General features: G+C 41.8%; 1 protein-coding gene across 1 annotated transcript in view; it reads right to left on the reverse strand.

Moving 5' to 3' along the window:
- fam171a2a (family with sequence similarity 171 member A2a) overlaps window positions 1-24,686 on the reverse strand; it is a 38,350-nt gene that overhangs the window by 11,667 nt on the left and 1,997 nt on the right. The window contains exons 2-3 of the mRNA XM_066698719.1: window positions 12,576-12,803; window positions 6,658-6,750 (exon numbers count right to left, since the gene is read on the reverse strand). Coding sequence (XP_066554816.1) covers window positions 6,658-6,750; window positions 12,576-12,803 — 321 coding nt within the window. The remainder of the gene's footprint in view (window positions 1-6,657; window positions 6,751-12,575; window positions 12,804-24,686) is intronic.

Genomic DNA, 24,686 nt, shown 5'->3' on the forward strand with positions numbered 1-24,686 from the left:
TTGAGATAACACTACATGCACAACACCTTGAAGGTGCAAAATATATGTTTTAAACAAAATTCATCAAAATTATGTAATACTTGTAGATCAGTGACAGAAATGCCCAAATAAATCCATTTTATTTCCAGATTGTAACACTACAAAATGTTCAAAAGTCATTGAGGGGTGAATATTTATGCAATCCACTGTATATCATTACAAGGTTTCCCATTTGTGTATGGAAGGGTTCTGTACAACACATACATCCTAATACTGTATACATATGTTATTAGAAAGAAAAAGCAAAACTATTGAGATAGATATACAAAACCTTGCATGCAGTTTTATAGAATGCTGTAATCCTATTCCCTTCCACTTGGTATCACCTGGCGAGAGAGATGAGACTAAAAATACATCTATCCCAGCTCACTCCAGTTTGTCCTGACGAATTATCATTTAGTGAACTTGCTTTTGATTTAGAGAGACAGTGCAGCTTCGTGTGCAAGCCAAGTGCAAACTGCAGGAAAGCAATACACAATAGCATTTCTCTCTCTCTCCCTCTCTCTCTCTCTCTCTCTCGCAATACAACATGAGAACAATTCCAGAGCTGCTTGGCATTTGCTATGGAATGCTGCAGCCTCTGTCACTTTATGTCACCACCAGTCCCACCCCCTGACTGTGCCCAGCTGTGTGTGGCCACTGGAATAATTTCTTAAGGATCTTTGGGAGGAGGTGGTGGTGAGGGGGAGAATAAAAAAAGAGCTTAGTCCTGGCCCAAAATATCCCAATCCTTTGAGATTTGGGGAGGATTAAACCACATCTGGGTTGATCTTTGATAAACCTGATACCATAGAAGTGATTACACCATAAAATCACTTGATTAACTCTGGAACGCCATGCATTTGGCAACACCTGGCGGCATCCTCCGTCTGCACTGCTCAAAGGGCATCAAATATCCCAGCTCCCAGCCTGGGCACTGCCCTACCCTGCCCTGCATACCTCCCAGTCTGTGGAATAACACACATTCCTTGACTTTCGGACACTTCCCACTGGGCCTGGGATTCCAACAGTAAAAATGTACAGGGGGGGATATTTAGCTGCTCGATTCCAAACACAACTGAATTCTCCTCACACGGAAGCACGGTGAATCTAAACAGTGATTGTTAGTTTCCTTGTCTATCCATTTCAAACAATCTTTCCAACTGCATTTATTTTACCATCGCACCACTATGTTCAAGGTTGTTCACAATCAGTGATTTACTGAACTTTTAGTGTGGGAGCAACTGCAGACATTCCCTGACATCGTGGCACTGACCCTTGAAGGGGCTCTTCATTTAATCTGTACCGGAAGGCCCGTCTTCTTCAAACTGAAAGCTTCCAACTCATTCACAAGACCCTGGAGGACATGTGGAAAGCAGGTGCTGTTAGTGGCAGTTAGCACTTATGTCTTTTTGGGTAGAGAAAAAACAAATACCCACAGCCACGAAGTGCTTATTAGTATTCCAATCAAGTCTCTTCCAGCTCTCGTTCAATTTCCAAATCCATTTTGTCTACCTCAGGAACAATAATGACGAGCCACTTCATTTTTTTTTTTTTAAACATTTTTAACGAGCCACCCTGGAAATGGTACCCAGCTACAAATGTAATCTCGGTCAGCTGTTGGCCTCTCGCCCTGCGCGGCGAAGCGACCCATGAGGTCCTGCTTTTTGGGCTGCTCTCCATGAGTGCCCCTGAACAAGACCACTTCTGTCCACTGCTGCCGCGGACTGGAGCCCGGCCCAGCGCTGCTCTGTAGAGAGCTGGCACGCCATGTGAAGAAAGGCTGTGGGTAAAAGCAGCAGACAATCGCCGAGGCCTCCATAAACCCATTCACTTCACTGATGGCTCTTTGAAACAGCCAGTAAGCTGAAGGGGCCTGCCTGAAAAGCACAGCACAGTACAATGACGGTGACAGCGCCCAGTACAGTGTGATCCAAGAGACGGAACTCTGAACGCCACGCAATAGCATGCATCACCATGTGGCACCAAAACGGCCTATTGTGCACCACTTGAGGATTATGAATCTCATGGCAACGACAAAAAAAACACATGCAAGGTTTTCAATTTCAAGGTCTAACAATCTTTATAATTTGACAACTGTCACACATTCAAAAACACAACAGCACTAACATACAAGGTGCTATAAAACTATACACTTAAATAAACACATGGTTTGACAAAAAAACTATAATCCCACATTATACGTATTATATGTATTATAGAATACATTCTACTGCTGCCAAAAGCATTCTTTATTCCTTGTTTTTTTTCTTAACCATAATACATTAAAAGCTTAAAACGTGTGAATTTATTCAAGCTTATCATTTGAGGAGGAGTTATTACAGCAACCAAAGAAAGAACTAAGAAAAGAAAAAACCCTCATTGCCCCACAGGCTGCCAACATTGAAATAAACAGAAACAGACGTGCAGAGCCTTGTGCTTCGAACGTGGATTTGAGAAGTTCAGGACACACATTCTCTGTCCCCGCTCATTCAGTCAGCCTCGCACCTTTGTTAAGATATTTAGCAACTCCAGCTCTCGGGCCACAGGTCAAATGTCAAGGCGCTACATCAATCAATGGCACAGTCTGCCTTGAATACTCAAAACCCACCCCAGACCACTCATCCCTATTAATATGCTGAAGGCACAGCTCAGGCTGCCCCCCCCCTCAATGATAGCGATTTATACTTCTCGGTAGGTTCCCTCCCCTCCTCTGGCTCCCTCTCCCTTATCTCTCTTTCTGAAAAGCAGACATCTGCCACCAATCCCCAATGTACCAATCCCCATATTCTCTATAAGTGTGTTATCGTCGCGCTGCATCGGCAAACAGGATAAGCAACACACTCGCCCTCTTCCGCTTTTTAATGGGAATGCGCAAACGTCCACATGACGGAAGAGATCTCGTCTTCTCGTTCCCATCTTCATGCTTATTAATTAAGAGAGGCCCCAGGGTCAGGACTGGAGGAAGGGGGAGGGCCGTTAGGTGTAAACGTGTGGCTCGGATTGGAAAGTCGTTTAATGAGAACGCATGCAATATTAAAACCCTGCAGTACAAACAGTCGGGCCGATGTAATTTGGCTTCTTTTATAAAAAGGTATGAAAAATGCTGAATCTGAGCAAGGGATGCTGATTCACGGTTAGTGATGAAGCACCTTACTAGGAGCCCACAATGAAAATGCTCTGCTGGTACCCTATCAGCAAACGCATGTTACAGTAATGGAAGCATTGTGTTTTCCCAGCAGGAGTCTCTTTGCAGATTGGGTGGAAGTATTTCCACAAGTACTTCCACTTGTTCGATGGTCTTTGCAATAAAAAGGGTCCGGGAAAGGTGAGGGTATTTATGTTAATGAAATTGTATACCTCATGTTAGACTTTCCTCACTTGCATGGAAGTCTAAATTCTCGTCATAAAAAAGTAACAATGGTAACACTGAAATTGAGAGGTGGAACGAGGCATCAACAGCTGCTGCCGGACCATCATTTAAAACATGGCCTCTATTTTACATCTATTCTGAAGGAGTGCTCACAAATATATGTGAAATAGGTACAACTAAATCTAGTAGGCTTTGGTATTAATTTCTATAGTTCTGAGCAGAAGACAAATAAGAGGATTAGAAAAACACCAAGAAAAATCACCCAGAACTGTCAGCTATATGAAAGAAAAGTAAAAATGCTATGAAAGGGTCAGACCTCTGCTTCACACAGCACAGTAATGAACCTCAATGGACTTACGTGCTGCTGAGATTCCTCCACTAGGTGAGAGAAATTGATGGAGCTGTCATAATCCCCACCCCCCATAGGAATCACTTCTCTGTTTAAAATAACATGTCAGCCCCACTGTTTTTAAATCAACGTACTGGAGATATTCATTATTAATTCTCGCTTTTGTTTTAGCAAAGCAATCGGGTCACATGAGACAGAGACTGAAGAGATCGGGCATCATAAATGTCATAGTTCATGTTGGTAGGTTGTAAAATGAGTTTGGTAGGTAATATAATTTTTTGTATTTGTTATAACACATTCAACAGGATGAGCAAGATTTGCTTAAGGACTTTGGGAGCAATAGATTTAAACTTTAATTATGCTGTGTAGCAAGCAGGATTACATATTATTATTATTTGTTAAATCCCCAAGCAATTAATACTGGCACAGACACATGTTCAGAAGGATGTAGCATCATTATTATTACCATGGATTTATCTGAACCAATTCAGAGAATCCACTAGAAGGCTGATATACACCCTCCTCCACACTTTCTCCATTTCCTGACAGTCACCATGGCAACTGCTGCAGCACAGTACATTTCCGAATCAATTTCCATCAATCGCTTTTGTGCCTGCCTTTAGACTTTTACCAGCGCAGACATCGCACCTCTTCGGGGAACGTCAAGGCGAGGGTGACAGGTGCTGAGAAACTGATCTTACCCCTAGAAAAAGTACTAGGTTTAATTTGTGGCCTTGTGCCACTTCAAGGCAAACAAACAGCTTCCCCGAGATCATTGTGCTTCCTGTATCCAAGCGTGGACATTATGATGATGAACGTATTATGGTGCAAAAATTAATCTCTCTTCGATCGGTTAAGGCTCAACGTGACATTTGTAGATGTCACACTTTGACAGGCAGATCTCACATTTTAAGAATGTAGACAATAGGAGGATAAGTGAATCAATGTCAGGGGAGTCTTTAAACAAATTCAGAACATGTAGCTGCAATAATAATGGTAGTGATAGCAGTGAAAATATTATTATTAATAATAATAATAAATAATAATATTATTATTATTATTATTATTATTATTATTATTATTAATAATGGTCTGGCCTTTCTACACTCACCTGAGATGTTTTGACATTAGAAAAACAAACACATCCAATGATAGAGAGAGAGAGAGAGAGGGGGGGGGGATAAATGGAAGAGGCAGAGAGGGATCTGAATTCCTTTTGTATGAAATTGAGAGAAAATGTGTATGCCGAGGTTTGTCATCAAAAGCGATCTGCAGTTTTAGAAATGATACGAATGCCTGGAAGCTCACCCTGGCATCCACCTGTGCCTTGGGAATATCATTCAAAATAAATAAATAAATACAAATATAAATAAATAAAAAAGACTGCTGTGCAATAAAGCAAGTCAGAGGCTTAAAATAAAACTGAATATTAAGTGTTCAACACTAGGCGGGCTGAGATTTTTAATTGAACGTGCACAGACATGGTGTATAATACCAGATCATACCCTTCACTCCCACGTGTGACCGGTGCACTGCCCGAGGCAGAGGGTTAGGGATCATGGTCTGGGCTCGGGGTCAGGGTTGTTATTAAGGCTTGTAAGGGTTGGGTTTATATTTATTCATTCATTAAACGAAAAAAGGGAAGACAACAGTTTTTCTAGTGGAGTATGAATCTTGATAATTGTCTTCGAATGCAGAATGCAGAGGTAAATCTGGGAGTACATTACTGGCCTGAATTATTCACTGGCTGTGCAGGACGGGGGGCACCGCAATCCTCACTCTGCATGTACACCGGTCACCCGTACCGATAAGAAAAGGTTATTGGGATGTATTTCAGCAATTCTGCACACAGCCACATGCTTAAGGTTTACAGCCCCCTCGAGCTGTAGCCATACAAGGCTACACATCCATGGCCATTTAACAAATCAGTACTATTGCACTTTATATTACACTGCTGGACTAGAGAGCTGACTATTATATTTTCAGTCTTCAGTGTTGGTCCTGGCTACTGTTAAGACTTCTAACAGGGTAGGCATCTCTGGTAGGCAGCAGTTCAGAATTAAGATACAGAACACTGTTCAGGCATTAGGAGAAGTTATTAGTATCCCTGTATTAACTGCAAATTTACAGTTAAGAATTGTTTTCCACAGAAAAAGACATTTAAAAGCTGCGACCCATTACTAAAGCTCTCTAGAAAAGAGTTGAGTATTTAAACTGAGGAAAGATTTTTTTTTTAAAAAAGAGCAGAAATAAATAGTATTGTGCAATTACAATACAGCGCAAACACACTAGTCGACAGATAAGACCTTTAAGGTGTTGAGGAGCAGAGCAACATCTGTCTCTCCTGATGCAACTGTTGCCCCTCTCCAGCTGGCAGTTTAAGATGAAATGAACACGTCTCTCCTCATTCCTGGACTGTGGTGGCAGCACGCAGACACAGTCAACATTTAAACCCTGTCTAGACTTGGCCAAGGCCCGATGGCACAGTTATGATCTGTCAAGGACAAATAAATCTGCATCGACTGATCATCTGAAATGCTTCTGCAAGGGCTGCCACAAAAGAGGTCAAATTGACAGAGAACCATAGAAAACTTGAACAACTGAAATTACTACTACATTAATTGATTTGTATCTTGATTTGTCACTTTTTTAGTGTATTTCTCACAAATATGAAATATCAGTCTTCCCTCCTTTTCCAGAATATTTCCCCCATTCTTCTTTTTTCTCCCTTGTTGCTTTAGTGGCAAATTAAAAGTGAAGCAGGAAATGGTTCGTTCTTTCTGATTCTGGATCACCAATTCCTACCTTGCACTAATGCGTTTTGGTTTCTCAGAAAAGGAATCCTCATTTAGAAATGCAATCGCAATCCAGCTTTACAGGCACGCTCAGTTCAGTGTCTCATTGCTGCTGTACCTACCTGGAGATCCTAGCAGAACCTGGACCACGTCGTCATACAGGATGAGTGTGGCTGGTCTCTGGGGCAGTAGGTAGAGGCTGACCGAGGCATACACTGTAACAAAGCACAAAGAAAGACACTGTCAGTATCTGTACTAACCCCAAAACCCCGTTTGTTAACAGAGTCGCTCCAGCCTTTCACTTGTGTGAACAGGAAGACAGTTGCAGTGGCTGTGGAAGTTTAGCTGCTGGACGCCTGAGTGTCAAGGGCCAAGGACATTACATGCACATATCAGCGATCAGGAGCGTATTCAATGGACAACACTCAATGACAACAATCAACTGTGAGGTGTAAATTGACAGGCCTCCTATGGTGAACCACAGGACAGGGATTTGGATCTGTTCATTTAGACAGCAGCTGGCCTTGGAGTACGGCTGGTTGTGGTACCTGCCAGCAAGCAGCTTTGGGAGTACGGTCAGTAACAAAGTAGTGCTGTATGTGAAAACTCCCTCCAAACAGTCTTTCGTCTTCCAGCCTTTACAGCTCAATTTATAAATAAATCCTTTTATTTATTGATTTTGGGTGTCCCTGCTCCCTCAATGCTTTGCAGAAAAACTCAGAGGAAATGCCTGTTCTTTTCCACCCCTGAAGCAAATGAAAGACAAGGGCGCATCTTTTTTTACACAGGTCCCTGTCACTGCAATGCAGCGCCTTCTATTAGCAGCCCGGAAATAATAGATGAGGGACAGCTCAATTAGAGTGTCCTGTGTCCAGTAAACACTCACAGTCTGAGGACAACAACCCAGCACTGTCTGTTCCTTTAATACATACAATCAAACAAAAAACCCATCAGCAGTGTGTGCGGGAGGCTCTACAATCTTGACTCTGGTCTCCAGGTCCCGTGTGCTCCGAATTCCCTTGCCCCAGTGGGTGCTCCTTGAGTGAGGAAGCCTCTATCTGGCTCCAATCCAGGGCCTACATTAGTACACACTGTGCCATTAGTCTCACAGCCCAATTCCATCTGCTCTGAAAATCTGGGTGCAATACCTCCAGGCCCTGGACGCCCGTGTGTTAGCGTGGGAATAGCCAGTCTAAATTCGCCATCTTTGGAGATGAGCGCAGGACTCTGTCATTCATATTGTGCATTATTTGTCATTCCCACACACCACAGGGAGTGATCATTTGGAACAGGCCAGAATGATGCATCTTCTCCACGGTGTTTACCGAAGGCTCCATAAGTGGTGAAAATTACACCATGTGGTAAAAACAGAAACCACAGAAAAGACAAACCAGCAATGCATTTCTGTGATTCATAACAATCACTAGAGAAGCAAGCAAGAAAGCAATCCTAAAGAGTTTTGTGAACCATAACATGCAGGCTAAAATGACAGCTTATCATTCTGTGCTTTAGTTATGATGTGGATACATATACGTTCAGTTCCAGTCCTGTATGGTTCAGATAATGTGCTAGAACCAGCCCACCAAAGACTGAGTCTCCTGGCTAACTTCAAGAGGAAGGTGTCAGGTCCCGAGTCTTTCAAGGGAGCTCATTTCTTCCGTCTCTCATCATCTTTCTCATTAAAAAACTAGCATGTGCTCTCACTATCTGCCTGCGTCTCTCAGGCGATGTGAACAACTGCAGGTTACCACCAGGCGTCCCTTCCTCTGTCATATTCCTCTCAGCGGGGAGAGTGTTTCATACAACGAAAGGTACAACGTTGTGTGCCCAAAGGATGAGAGTGGATTACTTTTTCACAGCACAATAGAAATAAAATAGAAATAGTATAAATTTGACATATGTATTTATAAAAACAAACACTCAAAGCAATCCTTGCATTCTTGTCGAACCCCTCAGGGAGAGTGATTGGGAGTTTAAATAACATCGATCAGTCAGCTCATGTGATTGGTCAGATTCACATTATTCCCCAAAGTGAACAAAAAAAAACCTTCCAAATAGACCAAGGGTTTTGAAAGGATATAATTCCAGGCTTTTTACAAATTTGAATTATTAAAGTTATTGATGTACCACAAGCAACCAAGAATGTAGAGAACTGAAAATCTAAATGCAATATGCTGCTCGGATTCCTGTGCGTTCTGAATATGTAGGTCAAGGTGCCACATTTGATCTTAATTTTCCTTGAAATGTGGAGGTTTCTGATAAGATGCATTTTTTATGTGCATCCATAACATGAAAGTCCTTCAGGATCTGTTGAAGAACAGCATGTGTGAAAACCTCTCTGATTCTTGATGTTTTTGTGGACAGCTGGAGTTTTTCGTAAGGACTTATTTGTTTTGGTCTTCTAAATACTTCATGTCAGGGCCTTGGAAATTATGGCTGAGCATGAATACAAAGCAGGCCATATTTATTTCATTGCAACTATATTTAAATTAAACACAAATGACAGCCTTTTGTGATGCAGTGGAAATAACAGAGGTCGGATTGTCAGGCTTTGCAAGTGAATATTTAATCTACAAAAAATAAAAATAATTGTGTAATAAATAAAATGAAAAACAGCAACTCCATTTTTCAAGATGAACAAGTAATTATCTCTTTCAGTTACATAACAGCAATGTAAATTAGCTTAATGAAGAAACTGGGACATCTTTTCAAAACACCACACAATAGCCCAGGGTTACACTGACTACGGGAGCAGAATAACAAAACAGTCTAGAGAATAGCTCAAATTAAACTAAACTCAGTCATCTCAGAAGCCTAGAGAAAAAATAAAAAAGATAACAAAACAAAAACAAAACACCTATTTTAGGATCTCTAACAAATGGTCAAAGTGAAAAAGAGTTAGTCATCTAGAGATAGTGTCAGCCTCCTGTGCAGGCCTGCAGCTGTGTAAACTTCCTGTCTACGTGTTTGTCTTGTCAGGGATGTTCCTCACTGTTAGGAGACTCCCCTCTAGCAGCAGTTTCTTGCATGAATGTGAACTTTGGGATCTGGGGTTTATGCTCAGAGAGAGGGGGGAAATAAGAGGTAAGAAAGCAAGTCTAACAAATCTCTGGAGACATAAAACACCACTAAACAACAGACCGACCGTCAGGCTGCAATCTTATCATTACAAATTCTAAATTCCTCGTATCTCTGGCTGAAATTGTAGGTTATGGGACTACACATTACCAGACCAGTGGGGTTTGTTAAAGCATGGTATCTTGAGGGAAATAACTTGCCTATGAGGAGATTCCAGTCTCAGTGCCTTCCTTTTGGGATGGTGCAGAAACTCAACTGATCTGTTCTCTGTTATTGACTGGATTCTGAAAGTCTGTGGGGGTCAGAGACCCCATTTTGAGCTTAAAGTCAATCTTTCCCCATCTGTTTCTTCTAATAAATAAAAACAAAAACACCCAAGGGGGCGATTCAAAGGCGAGTTTATTACTTCACACAGGACACAGCTTTTGTGTTGAATTTCTCTCTCAGGAATACGTTTGAAATGGAGATAGCTAGCTTCAAACTCAACTGCATCTTTGTTCATTTTCCCTTTTAAATCATTGCCGTTAAACCCTTTTAGTTTTACATTACTTTTGGTTTGTGTACTGTTTGTGCTCTGCAATATGATTGAATTTAAAACAACTACCAATGTAATCCATCTACCAACTGCCTAAAATACTACAGTAACAGTGCCTGTTCATTTGACCCTTGTCCAAGTCAATTCTAATCCTCCATGTCTGTCTGAACCCTTTAACCTTTGACTGTGGGTAATTTCAAAATATAGCCTAATGTACATAAGATAATGAGAGTGAAATGTGTCAAACTGTGTCCACAGACCCTGTTATCCAGGCAGAGAAGAATTCTTAATGGCCTGGAGTGACCACAGCCAATTTTGAGCAGGAGAGATAAACGGATGAGGGTGGTTTAGATAGAGGTTCATGGAGACAATAAAGCCTAATGAGAACTAGAAAGGCAGCAAGCCGTCATTTGCGAGGGTGCCGCGTCCTAAAAGGTGGCCGCTAAAAGCTCTGCAAATGCAGGTCTCCGAGAAGCTATGAAAATTAAATGTGTGTCGAATCAATTTAGTAGCAAAAGACAAGGCCTGCATTCAGAATTTCATCGACTCAGATGTAGCTGCGTAATTTATGGTGGTCACATGGGACCTGTACAATCCACCAAAGCTACTCCATCCCAAAATGTGAAAGGGAAGCCATAATCATTTTAAGAGGCCTATTTGTCTTTAACTCTTGCTCGGTGCATACTGATGGAGCAACTGGGACACTGCGGGGGGCCCAGCGGTGATGAAATCAAAATGATGGTTCTGTGTTATGAGGGTAGATCTTAAGATAACAGATCTCAGCAGTTTGTACTTTTTTTTTTTCCCCCTCCAGATGTTCATCCAAGACTAGGATCACTGGTTCTAAGTATCACCGAGTATATACTCTGAGTATACTCTGTTCTCATGTCATTTATTCTACAAAATCTGTAAAAACAGGAAGAACATTTATTTTTCTTCTTTTTTGGCAGCCACTGCTTTTTGCCGACAATAGACATCATTCACTATTTGATAAGCACCTATTCATCATATCTCTGATTCACTGCAGAATGACGCAAATGCAAATAAGAAAAAAAGCTAGTGATGTCACTAGAAACTTGCTACATTTAACAGGAGATCAATTGCTGTCCCCTGATACCAAGAAGGAAATGCTGGATTTCTGATAAATATTTTGTATTATATAATCCACCATATATTGCTATACCCATGCAGGTAAGTGTTTTTAAACTTTAAAGTTCTGAGTCTGATGCAACCACACTCAAACGGTCAGCTGGCAGGGAAGTGTCCCTGGGGCTGCTTCCTGTCTGACTTCATTCGCTGCTGCTAAAGATGCCCCTTTCTAAACCACTTCTCCCCTTAGCTGGCAATTCTCAAGCAGATGCAAGAGACTTCAGACAGACAGCAGCCTGGGGGACCCCCCCCTCCCCCAACAAATGTAAGCTGACATCTCTGAAGCGACTGCACTGAGCACACAATTTCAAAGTCACAAAAGAGATCAGTGGGCCAACACTGAAAAGAAAAAATGACTAGGACTTGTAAACGGGTGAAGCGAAGCGTGATGACATAGAACACACTTTTTCTCACCATTTGTTCTTTAAAGCTTATTAGACTGATGACTTCCAAAATTACGTTCTGACTCTTTATTTCTTTATTAATTATTCTGTGAAGGTAAGTCTATCTAGTGTCACTGCTTTTTTTGGTTTAGAATGGATTGGAGAACAGAGATTTTGAGGTTCAACATTGACATCACCCATTCAAAATCGCACCCCAGCTCGCCGTCTCGTTCTCACACTGACAAAAGGGCTGTCACTCGGGGAAAGTACAGCACTCTACATGTAAGTGGCTTCCAGCTGTTACGGGCACAGCTCTTCACGTTCTTGGGCCCAACTAAATTAGTAACATCCGCCACGGATTGCAAGCTTTAGAGCCAGAATAAAAATAAACCAGCAACTGTGGGGATTTGAAATCAGGGGTCTGTGCAATAACAAGAGACGCTGTCAAGCAGATGGATTCTCTGCATGCTGTGGGTGAGGTAGCCAGCACTCCTTCACTCTTGGGGAAAAGAAAGAGCCAGGGCCAATGGCACGCCCGCTCCTTGATTAAACCAACAACAGCAACTGGCAATTCTAAGCACCCCCCACCACCAAGAATTGTGTGGAATTCGAGTGTACATTCATCCCATGCCTTTTTAAACACCAGTCCCTATGCACGTGAAACTTTATATCCCCAGACCTAATGGGAAAAGCTGCTTTCTGGTGGTATACAAGGGGTTTGTGTTGTTGTGAAAAGTGAACCAACAAGAATTGTCCAGCATGGATGGAGTCCTGTGTAGTGATGGCCCTGTGCATTTACCAAGATTATTACAAAGCTGGAAGTGCATGTGAGCAAAAGGAGCACAGCATTGAGAACCTTTCCAAGCCATGAAGACAAACCAGGCGTTTTACTCACAGGGTATCCGTGTGGCGTGCCAAGGCGCGGAGTTGGTGACGAAGCCCTGTTTGGACGCAGTGACGATGACCCAGGTCCCGGGTCGATACTGGAACGTAACCATGAAGACCCCATCGCTGCCCGCCACTCCGGATATCAAAGTGGAATGGTTCCCATAAACCTCCACGGCAGCGTTGGCCAAAGGTGAAAGGTCACTGTTGTCAAAAACCTGAACTCTAATCAACACCTCTGTGGGAAGAAGAAAAAAATAAAGCAACGATTAAGACTTGCTTGTCTGTTGGGAAGGTTCACTAAGTTCAAATTAAGTCACATGGGGTTAGAACTGCAGCATTTGGTTTCATTTCAGCCAATCACTCAATGACTTAAGGGTACATATTCAAGATTGACATGACCTTTACTAACCCATAGACTGAAGGTGAAAGATTGAAGCTCTCCAGCAGAAAGGGAAGTTGCCCACTACCTTGAAAGGTTCCAACACAGGACAACTAAAAACCTGAATATACACCGACCTAAAGAAAGTTCTGAAAAATCTGGTAGGCACGTTGTCTGTTTGTAGCCTGTTTATTGCTTTTAAGCGACTAATTGAGAGCAATATTTCTTGCTCTAGAGAGACTTGAATGAAGCTGGGATGATCTTGGCACAAGAAAGCGTACATCTTAGGTCTCTCTTTAGCTCTGTTTATCTTTGTCTGTGCAGATCAGATGATTCATAACTCGGCGGTAGATTGATTGTTTACAATGAGATTAAAATGCATTTAGCACAGTTTAGTATTACCCAGCCGTGAAAAGATCAGGGTGGAAGCCAGCCGCTTGCTTCCACGGATTTTGTGGGTCCGGCCAAAAAAGCCCCGGAGTCAATGACCTGATTCGGCCATTTTGACTAACTGCCGGTTTCCTTGGCAATGACCTTGCTCATCCCTACAGAGGTCTGCAGAGAGAGGGGGTGCTGTGAAACTGTAAATAAAATGTCTGTGAGCTAGCTTTTAATTCAGCTAGCTTCCAATAGACTCAATCAACCACACTGAACATCTTAATTACATTTAAAGAGTGGGCTAAGAATAAGACCAAATTTCACCTGCATTGGGACAAGTTCTGTGCATTTCCCAAGCCTCACAAATAAAATACAGTTGTGCCTAAATTATGAAAGTCCTTACACATGTATCCTTACAAACTGGAGTACCCCATTACCATAAATGGAGCAATTCATGTTTGCTAATAAATTGACATACTAGATTGTCCTTCAAAGCCTCTTGTTTTTATTTTAAATGGGTCAATGCAGGTTTCCTTGGATACCAGGGGTATATTCTAACTGGGGGAAGGACTTGCTGTTATTTTTTTGGTTGAAATACATATAGCCAGCTCTCTGAATTTGTGGAAAACTTGGTTATAACCATGATTTCAAATTATAACTGAGAATAAGCAGTTCAGTAAGCATTCATTTAACAGGTCTGATCAGAAGCGGTTATCAACTGCAACTGAGCTGCAGACCTCACTGCTGGTCTTAAGAAGTTTTTCTCCATTTTTAGTCACTGAAAATCTCAGAGATCTGTGGCTGCCTGATACAATTCAATAAAGATTTAATGCAATTTTACCTGGTGACCTTAGAGGAGCAGAAAAAGAAAGTAGAAGCAAAAATGCAGAACAAGCCCAAAAGGGGATGAAAGAGCAGTAGCAAAAGGCAGAATATTAAGAATATGAAAGATTGTAATATCACGGTCTCATCTCACAATGGTCTCATTCCTGGCCAGCGAATGCCAGTAGGGGGACTTTTGTGTGGAATTCCCACACACTTAGGTCTGCTTAGTCTGATCTTGTAGACTAAATACGCTTTATATTTAGTGGGAGTGGGAGAGTGCGAGAATGAAACCGCAATACCCTACACAAAACCAGACTGGCTGCAGTATGAAAATAAAAGGGATATCTATCGACAGGGAGGTAGATAAGGCTGGCAGTGGACGCTTAATTGCCATATCTGTCAGCGGTAAGACCAACGGCAAGGCCATTGCCAGTCTGCGGTGGCACACAGGGGAGAAAGGGGAACAAATGCGCAGCTGTGAGAGGGAGAACTATAGGCCTAACCCTTCCACTATAAGGACCTCTCTTGGTTCTTTATCCTTCATCAACCTTTACAAAGGTCAAAGAAAAAAATTGAAAATAAATCAATATTCCCATCTGATCTCATACAATCATATTAAGACTGGATATGAAGCTAGCCATGCATTTAGTACATGCTCAGGAATTGATATTTGTTGTGTAAATCGAGGCACTTGACATGCTGGATACGGGCAAATCCCTTCTCTCAGAGTGCACGGCTGCCGGCCTAGACCTCTGTAAGGCTGCTCAACTCAAACATCAAAGCCAATGGGGGTCGATCCCCTGCTGATGATCTTGGTGACCTTGTTTTAGCCAAAGCTTAGGCAGAAGCTACAGAATTAGAAAAATAAAACATGAATCACAGTTTCTCAGTTTGTATTGTGTTAAGGGGGGAGTGAGGACTGATTTGAAGCGATATCTAGGTCATAACTGTAGTGACCTTGTATACATTATTAATTTGATCTTGAGACCCATCAGAGTTCTATCTTCCACAAGTCTTCACAGGATATGCTTTCTTATCTATCCATCGAACATCATAAAGAGAGATTTTGCTCTACAGTGTGCCATCCATACCGAATAAAGTAAGCAACAATCTTTAGACCCTTTCCCTCACCATGTAATTGAAATTCCGTGCAATAAAAGGTCTTTAACTGGATTACAGTGATGTATATCAGAGTGCAAAACCAATTTGGAGTCCTGTCTGTATCCATCCAGGCTGCAGCTAAAAAGAATGGTGGCCAGTGGATAAAATAAAACATGCATAAGGTTCAGAAGGGAGGGAGGAGGCAAGCTTAGCCGACTCTGGCGTTTGAGCTGATAAGATTAAACAATGTGTTGTAGACAGTGGGGTGGGGGTGAGGGGGAGGGGTTGCTGTCCTATACCAACCCATGGCCTAATCTAAAACACTGCCTGAGAGAGACGCAGAGAGTGTTTGTGAATACAATGCCATGACAGAGGGCAACAGAGTGTTTTAGCTCGAGAGGAAATGTCATTATTGATTCGAAAAGATTTCAGGCGCCTCCACCCCTCCAAAACGTAAAGCCTTACGGTAACTTGGCACCACAATTTGTGTCCATGAATGCCGATATTCTCTGCTGTGAAGGAGAATCTCATGTTTAACCTGCTAAGTGACGGTGCGGTAAATCCCCAGGAGAATGTGGAATTTCTCTGAGCATATCTTCATAGGATAGGAATGCAACCTCTCAGCTCCCCTCACTGGAACAGCCTTGTTGGCTGTAGATGTTTGAGGGAAGGTCACATACCGAACTCAGAAACACCAAGGTACAGTAACGACAGGCCTTCTGGTCACGAAGGTTAACTGTAGCCCAAGAGCTGTCACCACTAGACGAGGCACCCTAATCCATTATCCACCGAGTCCTTGGCTTCATCCCTCTGTTGACTCAGCAGCTGAACTCAGAACTGAAGACTTCAATAATTCAGTCCAGGAGTCAATGTCTTTCTTTTATGGCTTGGCCAGTAAACCTCCCCTCTTGTTTAAAGGTGGCATAGATTGTAAAGTAATGGCTGTTACAAGAGATTTTAATTAAGCAGTACTTAAGACAGAAGAGCTATACTTTTTTTTTTTTTTTTTTTTTTACTCTTCGTCTTTTATGATCACAGGAGCACAGCTGCGGTCCAGGAACTCAGGGGGGTTTGTGCGCAGCCAGATCTCAGTGTTCTGTGCTCAGACCTTCTTCTGCTATTACAGGAAATATCACTTGTAATGGCACAGTCTCCGTCTGCTGAGTGGCTTGAGCCCTTTCACTTTTTTTGGTTTTTAATTTGTCATCGTTGTTGGCTTTACCATAAATTGCACAGATGAAGCAGGAAGGCATACTGTGCCCTCGAAATAAGGTAACAAGCATAAAGCGGTGCTGGCTCATACACAAGAGCCTGAAGCTCATAAAATCTGAAATGACCCTGCCAATGAAAAGAAGCTTTTATAGTGATGGATCAGAGTACAAATCCAGTTAGAGAACCCCAGTACCTAATAACACAATTAGTCCTTTGCAAACTGCTGTTGTGGTGTCAGTGGGTGCCCCGTGTTGACTAAGCGGGCCCACTCCGAGTGGCTCCAGAACCCAGAGCCAATGGAAACACAGCTTCACTACATTAATCTCAATTCTGCTCTGGCTGGAATGTCATCAACCAGGAGCGAAGGCAGATAAGTCAACCACACTGAACGTGCCCTTGTCTACACATACGCATATACTCCGACTGGAAAAATGTAAGCAGGAGTTACTCCTCATCTGAATAAAGCCAGTATCAGAGGTGGTTTGACAAGGACATCTTGGCACCTAACAAATAACATCAGAGGAAGAGAGAAGCCTTGAGAAACGTGGCCTCTGTTGTTTAGCAGACAGAAAAAGAAAGCGAAACATCTGCACTTAAGTAAAACCATAAAAAAGCCAGAGGGCCAGCCCACGCATGGCTCCAAAGACCTGACACTGCAAGCCTGTGGAGTAGAAAATCGATAGAAAACTGCAGATCCAAAGAAATCCTAGGAATTTATGCAGGTTCAAAATTTTGTTTTAATATATATATCACAATACACTAAATGCATAGCAGGCATGTTACATAAAACTCCAACAATGTAGACTACCTGACTGATATAGCACTGAAAATTAAAAAGTCTAGCATGAGCATTTTCTTCACAAAATAATACATTAAAGGTAAAAGGATAGCAATGTACAGTATTATATTCCTGAATCTTTAATAAAGTGAATTTGAACAAGAAAAAGTGATTAACTTCAAAAACAGGAGGAAGCTGACAAAGATCAACCTTCATTCGGTTCTGGAGAACAGACTCCTGCCTTATACACAGAAATACAAAAAGACAATTTGTCATCGGCAGGGTTCATAAAGTCACGAAACACAGCTGTGTTTTACCATCTTTTGGAATCCAGCTTCATTTGCTATATTGATTACAGTTAAATAACCTCTGATAAAGCATTTTAGCTTGCTGGGGCATTTTTACGTGATTGTAAAAACTCCAGAATATCTCCAGAAAGCAAACCTGGCCCGCGACAGAGTCTTACCTGAAAGACTCGAAGGAAGGATTATGTGTGTGTGCCCACAGTAAATGACTCCGATTGTTATTGTCAATAACTGTTTTTCTTTGCGGTCACCAACACCCTTTCACGTTATCCCCTTCTCAATGGGAACTAACTGCCTCCCACGATAAGACGTGCATCTGCAGGTTTTACAGTACAGCAGGTTTGGGAAAACACATGATGTATTCCCTGCACATTGATGATCCATGACATGTGGACAAAGCAGACGCAGAGGCAGAGCGATGTGGATTGGGCAAGACTGGACGAGTAGCGGTTAACAGTCAAGAGAAGTACGGCGGTTAAACCAAACACAGCGGAGCAGCCTTCCTCACCGAGACTGCCTGAGAGTCAAAACAGAATTTGATTTTGTTTTCATACCCTCAAGGAACAACATGTGACCGCCTGGTAAAATACAGGTGGGGAAAAAATGCAAAACCAGTTCACCCAGCTTTCCTTTTCCTACAAATGGACAACAAAAGAAAACCCCAGCAGCCTATTAAAGGTGCCCAAAAAGTAAAACAAAATCCAAATATTTTACAGCATAACAGAAAATGTAAATTTCACATCCAATACTGAGTCACCCCCCTTGTAACCCAATCATACAAAAAAATAAGCAATATATGAAAGTGTTTATTTTTGCTAAGGCTCTTTGTTTCTCCTTGCCATTTCACAGGAAGCATTCACAGTCTTTCTCATTGCTCCCTGATGGCCACATGCAGAGGATTTTAATGTTAAAATGACTTGCCAGGACATCAGCTGTTTTCCAGTGAAACTGCAGACTGACTTGGCTGTGTCCTATTGATGACAAAGGCTTTCCCCCCTCACTGTAACGGTCAGGTTGCCTTCAGCAAGAAGAGTCAGGAAATACTTGGTTGGAAGTTAAGCCAAGATAAAGGAAAGTAATCCAGAACGAAGATTTAAAACACCCTTTCCAAATGATTCCAGCGTGGCAGTGGGGAGATAATGTTAATTAGATCAATGCCACATGTTAATGATATCAATGCCAAATGGTTAGAAGCTGCAGTGTATGCGGCACGATTAAACTTTACCAGCCCTTGTAGCTGTGAGTGAGGCAGGTCCGATGTGTTACAACCCTTACAGTTATGATCAAGGTCAAAATTAGGGATATACCATTACGGCTTTAGAACGAGTTACACTTCAGTTGGTCTGCACAATACCGCAAAAGCCAAGCAAAAAGACCAATATTAGTCTCAGTTAAAGACTGCCTTGAAGGTTAACTGTTAATATTTTGGGGGGGGTTAGCAAATCTACTTCAGTCCCAGTAATTAACTGCCAGCTATTGAGAAACAAGCCTATACAAAGTGGCAACTGAAATTGCTACACTAGCTGACTAATTCAATATCATCTCATTACCACAAACACTGCAGGATGGAAAAATGTCTACTCAGATTTCATACACTTTGATTGCAAGGAATTTTAACTATATGTGAAGGCAGTTAGTGGATGGATACCCTGTGATCAGTTTGACTCAGTGGGTCAACCCCAAAACATGATGGGAGAGAGGAAGACAACATACAATCTTGCCTGTATTTTTTTTTTTTTTTTTTTTTTTTACACACTATTTTCTAAAAACAAGATACAAAAAGTAGAAGCACCGGTAGGACTGGATTCTAAATCAGGAGACTGCACACTGATCCAGGAGAGAGCTGGCTGCTTTGCATGCCGTGTAAACACTGTGCTCTGAGCCATGTGGGTCAGAACCCCACAGGGCGAGGATTCATTTACAAGTAACAGGCATGTAATCTGCTGCCCAAATGTGAAGCCATTAACGTGAGGGACCAGTGTGCACTGATCTGTGGAGAGCCCAGATGTCAACGTCGTCAGCCTAGTCCAGATGTGGCGAGAGCGATTTTTCATAATGGGCCACTCTCTCGCCGCCGATTGACACGCCGAGGTGTCTAGTGCAAATGAGGGTTTATTGCCCCTAAGTGGCCTCTGGTAACTTCCACGCTGAAGGATTTAGAAGCAGTGGGTCACGCATTAACATTACGACTTCTATAAATCAAGATACAGATTATTCTTGCCTCACACCATGACGACCCATTACTAAAACCCTGGCACCCTTCCCTGACTTCATACCGAAACTGTTCATGCAACCACACCAATTTGTCTACAACTCTCTTTACCTATAGGTCTGTAAGCAATAAATAGTTTTTACTGCCCACTAAAAAGATTTATTTAGGAAATTAAAAAAATCTTGTTAAAAAATAACCTTTCGATTTTCTAAAAACAATGAGAAAACCATTAATATTAATTTCTGTTCCCTGTAGGTGTGCTGGATGCTCTTTAAGTAGGCCAACCAACACCATTTTGGACAAAGGCTTTCTGGTATTTGGAGCATCTTAGCACTGACTGTGACTAAAGCCAATTAAACATGATCTGCCCCAGGCAGGTGGATACCAGTTTCTGATTTTCTTTACTCAATTACTCACTGCAGCACAAATCCCTGAAAACCCAAGTGCTCAGCCCAGCGAAAAGCACCCTCCGTCAGCTGGCCCTGAAGCCCTAAACAGAGACTAGCCTACACCCTGGCAGATTATCTCTTTACTGCCAGAGATACAAAGATTCAGACCAAGTATAGGCTTAGTGGCCACAGCCTGGCGATAGAAACAGGCCGACACAGGCAGACCCGGCTGCCCAGAGAGTGGCCGGTGCTGTGGTCACTGTGACACAAGAGGTGGACAGAGATGCACTCTCTCCTGCACCCCACAAAACTCTCCCTAACAAAATAAACAAACTTTGATCAAATTAGCAGGTCACCCCCGTACCTCAAATGACTGAGCCAGACAAACTGTCCATCTTACTGGGGGAGGGACACACAGCCCTCCTACTGGCCCAGTATATAGCTGCCTGCCACAGACTGAGGGAGGTGCCAGTGAGCTCCTTCCATAGGGGCAAAACTGGAGAGAGGACAGCTCCAACAATATCATTGTAAAATTCTATTTTTATTTGTAAATGTTTCACATTTGTTCTGTTTCCGTTGAGAATGTTATGAGATTACTGTAATTTCAAGGATGTATTATAGGCCTACATACATACTTTATATTTCTGCACTTACATGAAATGTCTTCGAAACAAGGGCATTGATTCACAAAATATGCAGGATGATTCTTGGAGAACAACATGTGCAATGTGAAAAATGAATGACATCATCAAACAGCTGTCAGGATGCCCCCCCCTTTTTTTTGTATTGTATTTGTGGTAGCCCACAGTTTCCTGAATAATGGCTTAAGTGTAAATGTTTAAGAAGTGCTGATGTAAGTGTCAGCAATCAGACAGAAACCTGACAATTTACATATTTGTGTTAAATTCATACCTCGGATGGCACTGTATCCACTTATTGAAGCCCATATAGCATATCTAACATTTTTGGTCTGGCATTTTTCACACATTCTATCAAAAAATCTAATCAATCCATTTAATTTCTGAAACATGTATTATAACAAGTGTTAATGGTGCATTCAAAACACTACGGAAAAGCACAAAGAACAGGACACCTCATCAGCAGACTGCTTCTGCCTGATTGAAAGCTAGTTGGAGAAAGAGTCATTTTAAAATTGCCCGCAGGGTGAAACCGAGGCAGGGAGTTCGTTGTGGATTGTGGGCAGGAGACACTAGACTGATGGACAAGGAGCTAACAGCAATTAAATGACTGCAGATTGCACATTCCTGAATGCACGTCTGTGTGCTGGCCCTGTTCAAACTGCTGACCTTTATCCCTCTGAAACAGTCTGCTGTCAGCAGGGATATGAAGCACCTGTTCAAATTCAACTCATGGGCAAAAGGACAACACTACCACCCGGCCAGAATCTGAATTCTAGTGGTCGGGGAGAAATAATCAGGCCCAACTTGCAACCATCCAACAATTAACCTGCATTTGAACCCTCTCGCAAGGGTTGCTCATAATAAGTTCTCAATGTTGTCATTGCACATCGCTGGATTTAAATAAAATCCCCAATTGTAATGATAATAAGAGAGAGAGAGAGAGAGAGAGAGAGAGACAATATAGCCAACAAGAACCCTGTAGGTCTTGACTGTAACACCCTGGGAGCAGGTGTTCGTTCTTGCTGCCTTGAAATGGATATAATGGTCAAGACAACTCACAACCACAGACCACACCAGAATTGAGTTGTTCAACCACAGTGGCAGATGGGAAGGAGACAAGACAGACTGCAGGGTCACTGAGCAGGGCAATAACAATAAACTGCACCATCACACTGTGAAAGTAATACAAATGAAAGACATGCTTATTAGAGATGCGAAACAATGGGTCCCCCCCCCCCTTTCTATCACTTTAGTGCTCTCAATTTTAACATTAACATACATCTCCATGGCTCCCTTTAACCCCCCTTCAAACACTATAGAGATTAATACTGTTTTTGAAAGCATTTCCCAGCTGACCAGCTCCTAGGTCAAAAGTCTAATGCAGTGTCTAAAAGCACTCCTATACAGAGGCCCTTCTGAAGTATACTCAAGTACATCACAGAGCTGCACAATATGACTTATGAATTGTCCATACTTGGCAGCAGTGTACTAGAGCTGTAGGTGTGTTTGGCAGCCCGTTCGTTTGTGTAAACTGTAAGTCGTCCTGGATAAGGGCGTCTGGCAATAAATAAACAATAACAATTCATTTCTTGGGTATGCTATGAAATATAAAGAAAAGGATTGCTGATTCAAGAACACTCAGGGCCAGAAAATCAGGTCACAAGATCACAATTCGAATCCTCGGATTTGCAGGTTTCCAAGAGGTGATTTTGTTTTTGCACAGGGAATCTCACCTCCAAGGAAAAGTGATAGTAACGTTAAAATAATAAGACAAACAAACAAACCACAAAATACAAAAAGACAGGAAGAACTAAGAGCAGCTGCAAAAATTCTTAAAAGCTCTTCGGTTTGCCACTTTCTGCACAGACTGTGAAATTTTGCAAATGCATTTCTGAGCGGTGAACCTAAATATCTGAAGGTAGGCACTGTATGACAACTTTACTCGGCTCACTGGGTACAGATGCCCTGCAGTGGCTGAGAAAGCACATCTCCTGGCAGGCAGAGAATTATTCTCACTAGCTCAGCACTGTTATCAGGAAAGGTCATTACTGAACATGCCATCATAGGGACTTAAAAGCCTAACAAAAAAAAAACAAAAAAATTACATTTAATTTTAAAGCAATTCTGACACCTCTACAAGCTTTTACAGCCATTAAAAAAATAAATATGGCTTCATCGTCTTTACTTAGATATTGTTTTGCATATCATTAAAAATTAGCTTTGAGGCCTATACTCCCTGTAAATTACAGTTAATAAACTTCATTATTAAATAAACTTCACCTACGACAGAAATTCCTACAATTGTTACAAGTGATTTTTCTATTATTTTTTATAGATTCAAAACATTCCTAATCCTCACTTCTAGAAGGACCAACGTATTTCAATAGCAAACCATTAATATTTAAGGTTTTATTGCTAATAGGGTAGAATGCAATTCTATATGTGCAATTGTTCTCATGGGAGGTGAGATAAGAATGCTAAATCTGAGTCTCGCTCTCTCGCTAGGCCTCCCCTGTAAGTTTATTTAAACAATGCATTCTCTCTCTGTTTGTAAATGATTCTCTTGTCATACATGCAACTGCTTAAGGGTAGCAGAATACATACTTTACCCACCTTGTTCTGAAGGCCAAAAAGGAAATAAGAACATAAAAAAAGTTTACAAACGAGAGGAGGCCATTCAACCCATCGTGCTCGTTTAGTGTCCATTAATAACTAAGTGAGTAAGGATCTTAATTAAATGCAGAGTTTGTAATGAAACAAGTTTTTAAAACTCCAACAAATGCACTGAAATTTGTTGCAGAAGGAAGCATTTTAATTCTCCGAAATCAAGTCCAGTATAGAAAATATGGGAGAGAGAAATTTGGAATTTTTAAGTCTATTTATGAAAGCAGATAGAACAGTCCGTCTAATGTCTTGTGAATGATGCCTCTGTCTAAACTGAACAGAAATGAACAACGACACAATACAGGAATTTTGCCGTAGCTATTCGTTTCGGGAGGAAAATTAAAAACATCTCAACGTCTGTTCTTCAAAAACAACAACAGAACAGAAGGAAGTCTAAGCTTTTCCTGCCAACCAGTTCCTCTCTCTTCTCTGGCTCCAAAGGATCTCCCCACATTTTCCCTACTTACGAGGTATTGCACCAGAGAAAGTGTCTCTCTTTAAAATATCTACCTCACACTTCAAAGCTTCCCTCTGCACTTGTGGACATCAATTTCAGGTCAAGGGCTGCAGACAGAGCAGGTAAACCTCCCCACAAGGCTCAGCTGAGAGAGAGGGAAGCTCAAGACTTCAATTAACCAGAAAGCAATTGATCTAAAGCAAATCTGGGCTTTGCATCTTTATATCCCAAAGGAGGGGAAGGGGGTTTGTTTAGTTAGCAAATTAATATAGAACAGGAAAACGGTTACCTATGCTAAAACGTGGGTCAACTTTAGGTCATTAAAGGTGATCACGTTTTTAGTAGAAGTAGCGGTTTTGCATTTTTAAACATTTCACTCGTTAACGTACAAATCCTACAGAGAAACTGAGTAGTAATTAAACTAGGATATGCCTGCAATACACGCACAAATATACTGAGTCTGGGGGGGAGGAGTCTGAGATCTCTCTTTCTCAAGTGACAGGCTGAAAAGGTTTTGAAAAATTAACCACATGCTTAAGAGACAGTAGCCAGTGGTCTAGACTGGGAGGTTGTCGGACCACAGAAATAGACTCTGATCATTAGAGATTCCCCCAAGACTCATCGTGAACTGACAGAGCAAAGCCATGTCCCACAGCAGAGGACAACTGGTGAAACCCAAGCAGCTCATTTCATACACGAAACTAGAGACATAATCTTCGGGAATAATCTTGGATCAGACTGGATATTCTAATGTACTGAATGTTGTTGTTGTTTTTT

This window comes from Amia ocellicauda, chromosome 3 (genome assembly GCF_036373705.1).
Source record: "Amia ocellicauda isolate fAmiCal2 chromosome 3, fAmiCal2.hap1, whole genome shotgun sequence".
NCBI lineage: Eukaryota > Metazoa > Chordata > Actinopteri > Amiiformes > Amiidae > Amia > Amia ocellicauda.